General features: G+C 36.7%; 1 protein-coding gene across 1 annotated transcript; it reads left to right on the top strand.

Moving 5' to 3' along the window:
• The first annotated feature begins 779 nt into the window (after positions 1-779).
• Positions 780-11,054, top strand: LOC137031775 (NLR family CARD domain-containing protein 3-like). Its single transcript, XM_067403039.1, has 8 exons — positions 780-857; positions 2,737-2,936; positions 3,491-3,613; positions 3,731-5,557; positions 5,760-5,945; positions 7,926-8,099; positions 9,783-9,829; positions 9,993-11,054. Exons 2-8 carry the CDS (start codon positions 2,785-2,787, stop codon positions 10,559-10,561), a joined length of 3,078 nt encoding a protein of 1,025 aa, XP_067259140.1. The 5' UTR covers positions 780-857; positions 2,737-2,784; the 3' UTR covers positions 10,562-11,054.
• Positions 11,055-11,566: the final 512 nt, after the last annotated feature.

The following is an 11,566-nucleotide window of genomic DNA, read 5'->3' on the forward strand; positions in this document are numbered from 1 at the left end:
CGCTCCTGCTCTCCCACTACAAAGAACACCAAACACCACACAGAAACAAACAAACAAACAAAAACAAACAAACCTGTGGTCTCAGGATAAGCCAGGGCTTGTAGGATGTTGTAAAATAACAATGTCTTTTCTGTTAACCAAATTATGTTTTTTTTTTCTCGCTATTGCTTCAATGCAAATGAACAAGCGCACCATTATTTGTTGCTAACTTAGAACATCTATAGACGTCTGACAGAAAAAACTATTGCAGTGATTTTTTAAAAAAATATTCAGTGAAGTTTCAGTCATGCACAAAGTATTTGCAGTTTAAACAGAAATAAATGCACAGTCTGTCATTGTCCCAACACTTGTTTATGTGTTTTTTTTTATTTGAGAAATGTAAGGCAATTGTTTTCCACATTTTCTAAGTACAATTAACTAATTATATTTTAGTGTAAATATATTGTAAATATATTTTTCAATATATGAAAAGTGGCAATTCCTTATTAGTCAATATATTGTAATATATAACAATATATTAATGCAATATATTATTTTATATACAAAGTCCCATTATTTACCGTACTAAACCACATAAAATCGATGTCTATTTTCCATATTGTGTTTAATTTTTATTCATACTTTGTGAGATCAGTCGCCTAAAGCAGCTTTAAATCACACCTGCTCGAGACTCACGGAGATTGTGATGACACTCTGCGCCACTAGAGGGAGCGCGATTGTTTTTCTTTAGGGTGGAGTTTACTGGTGTGGTTACCAGGTAACTAGAATCGAAATTAAAAGAGGGTGAAGAGAAGAGACGCAACTTTGAGGCTTCAAACCTGTTAACATTGGATACTTAAACAGCCACATATTTTGTGGTAAGTTCAGAACTTTTTCACGTAGTTATAAAAATGAGCTGCTATTTGTGTTTTGTCGTTTTTACATTAAATTTCAAACCCAAATAGTCCAGTCGCTTTTTCGGAAACATGGATCGTTTAGGTGAATTCTGATATGCATTCAGATTTACTTCGCTTAGATCAATAGCTTACACCATATTTAAAAAAATACTGGTTAATATCCTTATATACATACACATGTGTAGATCGCGTGTGAAAAGATAAAGATATTTCTCTATTAGGACACTTTTTAATGCACAGAAGTAGTTATTTTACTACTGTAATCAGACGCAACATCAGTGATCACATGATTATTGTTTCATCTGCACAAACAAGTAAAAAAAGAAGACACGCAATGGTTGTTATATCAATATTTACATATGCATTACAGGTAAAAGACTTGGGTAAAGTTGGTTTTTATTCGCACATTCAGACTTCTGATAAATTCAGACTTTGCAATAAATGTGCAATAAATTAATGTTTGCGAATTTTAAGCAGCGACATGATATTGACAACCAACGATTGTCAACTTACAACATTTTTCACAGTCGATCAAAATAGGCAAATGGCATATTTTCTTGGGAATGTCCACTGAATGTCCAATGTAGTGTGATTAACAAGGCTATTGAATACGGATGTCCGAATGTGCGAATATAAAACCAACTTTACCCAAGTAGGTAACAGCGGAAGCTATGTATGTGCTGAATTTGAATATAAGTTATGTGCATTCAGCACAGTACACTGTACAACTGTGCTGAATAATAACCATGTGTTTTTGCAGAGTTGAGCAACGCAATGGCCAATCAGATTTGTTTTGTATTTGCATTTAGTTTCTGTATTTGCAGTGTAAATGCAGATGAACATATTAATTTAAAAAATATATATTTTAAGGCTACATGCATGAATATTAATATTAAGATTCATAATTATTAGCATTAAAAAATAAATATTAGTATTACTTATTTATTTTAAAACATTTTCAAATGGTTAAATAAAATAGGAAAATAGTTCATTTGTTATAGGTATTCAGCAACATTTTAATGCCTTCGTAATATATATTTTTTAATGGTGTTGGATAAGTATTTACAAATGTAATGACTTTTAGACTTAATCTTATAAAATTGATTAAGAAAAAAAAATCAGTGCATTTCTATGTGTTATTGTAGTTATAGAGCCATTGCTTATAGACTACATCTGTACTTCAGTGGAGCTCCCTCTCTTATCTCCAAAGCATTCTCAGTGATTCTGAAACCAGGCCTGAGCGAGAACACGGAATGCATATGAATATGAATTGAACTTGTTTGCTCATCTTGGCTCAAAGCCACTTGCTTCAAACTTTTCTTAGGGGAAACTTCACAGTAATTACAAGTGAGATAAGAAAATTTTTCAAATGAAAACAATATTTTGTGTCCAATTATTTATTTCCCCAACTTAGTGTTGGTATTGAGGTAAAAGTTAATTTACCTTGGTTCACAATACAACAGTGGGTGGTCACGAAGATGATTTGAAATGTGTCCTCCCTTTGCAGCGAGTCTCTTTTTGCATGTTCTGCAGACAGCATGACCATTCTTGATTAAGTTTCCCTCAGGACTTTTGTAAAAGCCAGAATATGACCAGACCTTCAGATTTGGTCCTTTTAGGAGGCTGACAATCTCCTGTGCACTGTCACTGCATTCTGCCATGTCTTCTCGTACAAAAAAAACAATGGTGCAAGCTGTCCCTGTTCTACCAGAAGGGATATTTCACCCGAAAATGAAAACTGTCATCTTTTACTCGCTCTTATGGAACAACGTCATTTTATGTTTGTCTGTCTATTTAATTTTTTAAACTATCTTTTTAAAACTTTCTTTCTATATTAAAGGTCTGCCAAGTGCAACACTTTTTTGAGAAACACGAGTAGGATACTAAAATGAGTTTCCATAAAAAGGAAAAGAAGAAGGGCACTGTCTCTAAAATGAGTTATTCATCTCCTGAATTGAGCTGCGTGTCTATGCAGAGTGATCAATCCATGATGAATCTACCCTCTGGTTTCAGTGATGCAACAGTGTCTTCTGACTCCAGGTAATACACTGGCCATTTTCTTAATTGACAGATGCTTTTATTCAAATAATGTACAATGCATTCCAGAAGCATGGTTGATGAGTGAGCATGTATCATGGTGCCATCATCACACAGAGACAAAAAAATCCCTTTCCTGGACGTTCATTGTCACTGTTGGGATGATCTTCCCAAGCCTACTCAAACTGCTGATTCCCTTGTAATCTATTAATAAGATTTCCATGAGCTTTCGAGTGAATCCTGTTAATCTGTCTCTCACTATTTTATTTAAAACAAATACTTTTTACTTTAACTATTTATTAATTTAATTTCTAACCTTCACTTCTCTGATCAATTTTCTCATGTTACTGCCACTTTAGGATGAAACACTTTGTTGTGTTCTTATTTCTAAATTGCTTTAGATAGAAGGTTCTGATAAATATATAAATGCAAATGTAATCAAAGGTGGGTTTAAGTTATAGACAGTAGCCTGTGCTTCAGACAAGAGACTGAAAGACAAACAGCAGACTTTTAAAAATGGAGAGGTTTGAAATACTGTTTTATTTGTCTTTTGTCAGAGACACCAGGATGAAGAGACAGAGGGCAAATTCTCTACAACACGGTATTGTGTTTGCGAAGAGTAATAGATTCATGATGCAATCCCATAACTTCAGTGATGGACCAGTGACCTTTGACCCTTCGTTAGTATAAACATTAATTTACTGTAGTGAATATCAGTGTAATATTGATTTAACAAATCTTATCAACTAACACTAAGTATAATCCAAAATATGCAACATGTGATTATTTTTCAACAGTAAGGAGATGGAAGGAGATTTTTCAACAGTCCTGCAGTCACACTTACTGAAGACTGGAGACCTGCAGAGAGTCAAAGACCAACACAAAACCAGCATGAAGAACACTTATGAGAGATTATATGAGGGAATCAAACAGCAAGGGAATGAAACCCTCCTGAACCGGATCTACACACAGCTCTACATCATAGAGGGAGAGAGAGGAGTGAATGAAGAACATGAGGTTTTACAGATGGAGAAAACAGCCAGAACACAACACTCACAAGACACTCCAATCTACTGCAATGACATCTTTAAAGCTTCACCTGAACCAGGATGTGAGGAGAAAGACCAAATCAAGACTGTTCTTACTAAAGGCATCGCTGGAATCGGAAAAACCGTCTCTGTGCAGAAGTTCATTCTGGACTGGGCTGAGGGAAAAGCCAGTCAGGATGTAGATTTCATGTTTGTGCTTCCATTTCGAGAGCTGAACTTGATCCGAGATCATCAGTACAGTCTTCACAGACTTCTGCTGGACTTTCATCCTGAACTTCAAGATCTGGACTCAAAGATTTATGAGGAGAGTAAAGTTGTGTTCATCTTTGATGGTCTGGATGAAAGCAGAATACCATTGATGTTTTCAGAAACTCAGAAAGTTGCTGATGTGACTGACACTTCATCTGTGGGTGTGTTGATGTCAAACCTTATTAGAGGAGAGCTACTTCCCTCTGCTCTCATCTGGATCACCTCCAGACCAGCAGCAGCCAATCAGATCCCCTCCAAATATGTCAACCGGCTGACAGAGATTCAGGGATTCAATGAGCCTCAGAAGGAGGAATATTTCAGGAAGAGAGTCAGAGATGAGCATCAAGCCAGCAGAATCATCTCACACATCAGAAGAGCAAGAAGCCTCCACATCATGTGCCACATACCCGTCTTCTGCTGGATCTCATCCACTGTGCTTCAAAAGCTTCTGAAAGAAGATCTGAGTGCAGAAATCCCTCAAACTCTGACTGAAATGTACATCCACTTCCTGCTGATTCAGATCAACATGGGGAATCAGAAGTATGAAGAAAGAGATCCAGAGAAACTCCTGCAGTCCAACAGAGAAGTGATTGTGAAACTTGCTGAAGTGGCTTTCAAACAGCTGATGAAGGGCAATGTGATGTTCTATGAGGAGGACCTGAGAGAGAGCGGCATAGACGTCACTGACGCCTCAGTGTATTCTGGGATTTGCACTGAGATCTTTAGGGAAGAATCTGTGATTCATCAGAGGAAAGTCTACAGCTTCATTCATTTGAGTGTTCAGGAGTTTCTTGCTGCTTTCTATGTGTTTTACTACCATGTGAATACAACTATGGAGGAACTGAATAATTTTGCTTCATTAGAAAATCTGCTTAAAGGAGCAGTAGATAAAGCCGTTAAGACTGAGAATGGACAGCTGGATTTGTTCCTGCGGTTCCTGCTGGGCATCTCACTGGAGTCCAATCAGAGACTCTTACAGGATCTACTGTCACGCACAGAGAACAGCTTAGAAAGCGTCAGAGAAACCACACAGTACATTAAAGCGAAGATCAAAGATGGACATGGACTCTCCACTGAAAGATCCATCAATCTGTTCCTCTGTCTGCTGGAAGTCAAAGATCAGACTTTGTCCAGAGAGATTCAGGAGTTTGTGAAATCAGACAAACACTCAGAGAAGAAACTCTCTCCTGCTCACTGCTCAGCAATAGCCTACATGCTTCAGATGTCAGAGGAGGTGCTGAATGAGCTGGACCTCAAGAAATACAACACATCAGATGAGGGGAGAAGAAGACTGGTACCAGCTGTGATCAACTGCAGGAAAGCTCTGTGAGTGTTTATTCATGTGTTACAATGAACAGTCCTTTCTACATGGAATTACTATTTCTATTTGTTGTGCAGACTAATGCATCTTGAGTGTTATTTGCTCATTTTTATAAGCTCTTTTACAAGAATGAAGTCAATATTATTTAAATACCAGTTGTAGGTTGAGGTTAAGAATTTAATTTGGATCTGTTCTTCTTTCATTCAGTTTTGCTGGCTGTAATCTCACTGCTCAAGATTGTGAAATTATAACATCAGCTCTTAAATCCTCAAACTCTGTCCTGAGAGAGCTGGAACTGAGTAACAATGACCTACAGGATTCAGGAGTGAAGCTGCTCTCAGATGGACTGAAGAGTCCATCTGAGACTCCAAACTGTCAGTTGGAGATACTGAGGTGTGTAAGATTTGATCTTTGATATTTTGGATGCCCAGAATCTTGTGAATCTTCATGAATAATGCTGTGATTCACACCTGAGGAGATTAAGACCCTGCCCCTAATGAGCTGCATATTGAGCCATTCATTAAGAATGTGACTGAGTGAACTTACAAAGAATGCATTGGCTAAAGAAATATGTACTTTTTTGCATATTTTGAGTACACAGTTATACCTGGAAATTAATCATGTTCAAAGATATATGTGAAGATCACATACCTGGCATTTGGTGTTTCTGCATTGGAGAAAAAAAAGGGAAAAAAAAATAAAAAAACACTTTCCTGCTGTCACTTTCCTTCCAGTTAGTGATCTCAGTATCATATGCATGCAGACCAATGTGGGATAATATATGGTTACTATGATTATCAAATCTGTGAGATAAAAGAAAAAAGCCCTATGTGAGCATGCTGATAATAGGATCATATCAACTATTGTATTAAAATTAATATAATGTTCACTCTTTACAGAAAACATGATTTTTGTGATGTCATGCATGCACATATTTTTGCACATCATGTGAAGAAAATTTTGCATAGCCTTTTAGATTTTAAATTACAGTACTGATCAAAAGATTGGACACGTATTATTTTTTAATGTTTTTGAAAGAAGGCTCATGCTTATCAAGTCTGCATTTATTTGATCAAAAATACAGAAAAAAACAGCAATACTGTGAAATATTATTACAATTTAAAATAATTGTTTTCTATTTTAATATTCTTTAAAATGTGATGTATTTCTGTGATGCAACATATTATATATATTATATTTGTTACAATATTGAGCCTAAATGTTAATGTGCAGTTTAATACATTGCTAACACATTTTATTTCAGTATTCATTACATATTTCAGTTGATTTAAATATTGCAATATAGTTTGGGAATAGCCAATATGGCGATTTACTAATGTAAATTATGTGTAGTAAACAAAACTGTGCATCGATCTACCCCATTAATTCACACTGTGATACACAAACCTTGCAGGATTCATATTTAAACAATCTTTTTACAGTTTAATATTCACAGACAATATATTGCAATTAGAATAAAGAACTTAAGAATAAAAAAAAAAACAGCGTTCACAATCATCGGCTTGATCTAGTTGATCTTCAAAATGAAAGTCGTGCTCTTCCTCTTAAATAAATTATTCCAGAATTATTCCTCACTGTGTCTCAAAACGATGTTCATGAATCCGATTAAGCTTGATACATTTTTTCGAGCTGATGCAGGCGTTCACTCTGTTGCATGCCTGGATCGCCTCAGAATTTGTGTTTGAATAGAGTGTGCACTCCGTGGGCGTGGCCACATTAGCGGATAATGAGCTGACTCACAAACGTCTGACATCTCTCTCATTTCAAGCAGAGTACACAAACAGAGACTATTTGTTTTCGATTTGACTTACATTATTCAAAACCTGACATTTCAAAGTTTCTTTAGCTATATGTCTCATGTTTGTGTGATTAGTATTCACTAAGTTACAGTTAATTTTCTGAGGACTATCAGAATGGACTTAATTGAGAAAGAGACTGCGGCTCGCGCATCAACTTAGTTTTCTTTATTTTGCAAAAAGCACAACATTTTGTTTTTACTGTGAGTGTACACAAATAAAAGAATACATTTCACAGTTTTTAATAATGTATAACTCTTGTTTGTATGACCATGGAGTATTTCGAGTCTCTTTTGCACTGATAAGAAAAAAAAGCAAGCAAAGGCGTCGACGACTTTACTGCCCAGTGAGTGTTAAATTGAATGGCCTAGAAATAAAATTAATTAATTGATTATTTCAGCACCTATTATGTCTTTCATCAGATCCTCTCCATATTTATATTTGAATATCTTTTATTTCTCTATATAGATAGATAGATAGATCTAATTTATCTTTGTAGGTTGTCTGACTGCCAATGTGTGTTTTATAGTATCTCACTTTGTATGTGTCTTTATAGGCTGTCTGGCTGTATGGTGACAGATGAAGGCTGTGGTTATGTGTCTTCAGCTCTGAGTTTAAACCCCTCACACCTGAGAGAGCTGGATCTGAGCTACAATCACCCAGGAGAATCAGGAGTCAAACTGCTCAATGACAAACTCAATGATCCAAACTGCTCCCTGGAGAAACTTGAGTATGTATCAAAGGAGTTTCACGCAAGATTACTAATACTGTTAACATCAGTTGGGTGAAATAAGTTGAATTTAATCAAATTTTGGTTTGACCACTTTGTCTTAAAAACAGTACCAAAACTTGTGTGCACAGTTCTTCAGGAAATTTGTAGCTTGGCTGTTTCAGCATCTTTACATTGCCACAGTTCTTATAGATTTTGGCTATAGTCTGTTTTCTTCTTTCTTTATGTGCAATCCAAAATTAATGACAGTGAGATCATATATCTGTGTGGATCATACATCTATTGTTGGGCTTCGTTTTCATGCTAGAGTATTGCTGTATTTGCAAAAGGAATATTTTGAAATCTAAAATTGATATTCTGAAATGTATATATTGATAAAAAACAGTAATGTGAATCTTTTAATTTCAGTCATTGTGGCATCTTCCTCAGGCTTACAGTTGGTGGCAGCAGAGAGAAAGAGTGCTGACTACTGTAGAATGAGAATAAGCCTTCAGACAGTGTTGCCAGGGTTGTGGTTTTACGCACAATTGGGCTATCTGGAAAAAGCAGTTGCAGGAAAAATACAAAGTTATATTATATGTGTATAAAATGTACCGTGGCCAACAAAAAACCTTATCTGTAGACAAATAAAAAAAAAACAAAAAACAACAACATTCTTTTACCAATGTATGTTAATCCTTGATATGAACACCTGACAACCGAAGGACCACTGAAAGAGCAAGTGAAGGAGAGATGGTAGACCTAGAAGTTATGCGCGTTTTGCACACATAGGGAATTTTAAGGCAGGTTAATTGCATTTTGGCATTTTAGAATAAAAGTGCAGTAAGCGAATTTTAAACGGTTGATATTTGAAATCAACCCAAACAAATGCAACCCAAACAGATGCGTTTTGGTCGATCAGATCACAAGTGGACGACATTGAATACAGGTGCAAATGCGGTGTAAAAGGTTTTGAGCTTGTCCGCTATTGACCACTTCCAGAGGTAGTTGAAAACGCATCACAACAGATCGCTTTCATAGTATAGATGCTCGTGTGGTCGAATGTGTTCAAACAGCCACTAAAAACCACATACTCACTGCCGACTGACCAAACGCGTAAACATTAAAGCACATCTGAAAAAAAGAAAAAAAAAACAACATACATTTACCCGCCCATAGACCCTCCCCTCAAACAAATAAGGACTGAAGTGGTTGAAAGTGGACAAATGAGATGGATTAAAATAACAGGTGGAAATGGGTATGTGTCTCCCTCGTCCATTTGTGATCCGATCGACCAAAATGCATCTTAATGCCAGGTGGAAACAGGGCCTTAGTTGTGTGTTTAGTCATTTCATTAGCCTCATAGCATAATTGCCTAAGTCATTTTTTGGCCAGACTGTGATATCTGCCTTTGAAATATGATGTGGGCAATTATGCTATGTGGCTAACGATTTGTTCTTTATTTTCACTCTCTTATGGATGCTGTTGGTTTTTGAGCTGATCTGTCTTTGGAGCTCTGTAGATGCTAAACTTTATTATTATTAATGTTTCTTTCTGTATCTGGCTTCCGTTTTCCCTATTTGAGTGACTTGTTTGAAGAAATCATTATTCATTAATTTGAATGTGCTCACTGATATTTTTGCATTTTCTTGCACACTTTTAATGAAGCATTTATCATTTGTGGTTTTATTTGTCTCTTTCTAGTTTGGACCATGGAGACCCTTTTAGAATCAGACCAGGACTGAGAAAGTGTAGGTCTCTCTCTCACACACACACACACACACACACACACACACACACACACACACACACACACACACACACACACACACACACACACATTTACTTAGCTATCTAAATAAACACTTCAGTTGTATTTACACACCTCCTCTTTTTTCTCTTTCTTGTGTTCAGATGCCTGTGATCTCACACTGGATCCAAACACAGCACACACTAAACTCATCCTGTCTGAGGACAACAGAAAAGCAACATATGTTAAGGAGAAGCAGCCGTATCCCGATCATCCAGAGAGATTTCATGGCTTTGAGCAGGTTCTGTGTCGAGAGAGACTGACTGGACGCTGTTACTGGGAGGTTGAATGGACTGGATTCAAGGCAGATATAGCAGTGACATATAAAGAAATCAGCAGGAAAGGAGGGAATGACACTTGGTTTGGATGCGGTGACAAATCATGGAGTCTTTACTGTTCCACCGAGGGATTCACTTCCTGGCACGATAATGTGAACAAATCCGTACCTGTCCCATCACCCTTTTCTAACAGAGTAGGAGTGTATGTGGACGTGTCGGCCGGCACTCTGTCCTTCTTCAGCGTCTCTGACACACACACACTCACACACTTACACACATTCAACACCACATTCACTGAACCCCTCTATGCTGGATTTGGGGTGTTTGATTCCTCACTGTCTCTGTCAGATTACAAAACCTGCTGTGAGAAACAACTGAGACACACAAGCTTTTAGAGCATCTACTTGCTAGTGTACGTCTAAATGTTGACAAAATTTGTTAACACAAGATGCATTTAAAAATAAAGGTGTGTGTGTGTGTGTGTGTGTATTCTCTGTTTTGATGAAAATGACTATTGGGATGTCGACCATAAATTAATGCTAGAGTTAGAGTAAAGCTTGAGTATATTCATGAATTTGACTTTTTTTTCAGGACTCATGGGAGAAGAAATGCTGGAGGATGATTTTTGATGTTTTAGATGTCAGAAGTGATTATTTTATTCCAGAATTTATTAGAGTGCTTTTGGAGGAACATCTGTCCCTTTGTGATCACAGAAGAGCTTTCTGTCCCACTGCATGTCACCATGAACACTGGAACACTCTGGTTCTTCATTTGGTGAGATCTTATAAAAGCTACTGTAGATGTCCTCACTGTTTCAGAGGATCCACAGACTCACTTTTGTCCTGCTGGATTGTCACAAACTATTACTGTTTGGTCAGTGTGTTTCTCTCTTATCAGTATATTATGAAGATAGAATTGCCTCTTAATTATTTCTGTAATCATAACTTTAATGAGTTATGATAATGCACTAATATAAAAATGAACATTTATCCAATCAAGACTGATTTGTTGTAAAGTAATTTTTGGCTCTCTCTGTTGTTAGATAAAACTACAGTTCTGAGCAATCCATATGTTTAATTTTGTTTTGTTGCCACCTTGACATGTAATGTTACATATATATATATATATATATATATATATATATATATAGTGACGTTTTGCACTGTCCCAGAATAAACAGAAAGGAGACGAGATTCCAGTTTGAAAGCATCCAATGGCCTGCGGTTTATTTCCTGAACATTTACAAACTAAAACGCGGGTATCAGGAGGTGTATTACTTCCCCAAAAATAATAAAACGCAGAAGGAGAGCTTGACTAACGTTTTTTTGTCCCCGCTTGACTAGCGTTCCCTCCCCCCTTCTTTTTCTCCCCGCGCGCTGTGTTAGCCCCTCCCTCCTAAC

The sequence above is a fragment of the Chanodichthys erythropterus genome, chromosome 12 (genome assembly GCF_024489055.1).
Source record: "Chanodichthys erythropterus isolate Z2021 chromosome 12, ASM2448905v1, whole genome shotgun sequence".
In the NCBI taxonomy this organism is placed as follows: Eukaryota; Metazoa; Chordata; class Actinopteri; order Cypriniformes; family Xenocyprididae; genus Chanodichthys; species Chanodichthys erythropterus.

Coding starts and splice junctions, on each gene's coding strand:
- LOC137031775 (XM_067403039.1), top strand. CDS start 2,785: ATGAGTTTCCATAAAAAGGAAAAGAAGAAGGGCACTGTCTCTAAAATG. Junction 5,558..5,759: donor ATCAACTGCAGGAAAGCTCT/GTGAGTGTTTAT, acceptor TCTTTCATTCAG/TTTTGCTGGCTGTAATCTCA. Junction 8,100..9,782: donor TGCTCCCTGGAGAAACTTGA/GTATGTATCAAA, acceptor GTCTCTTTCTAG/TTTGGACCATGGAGACCCTT.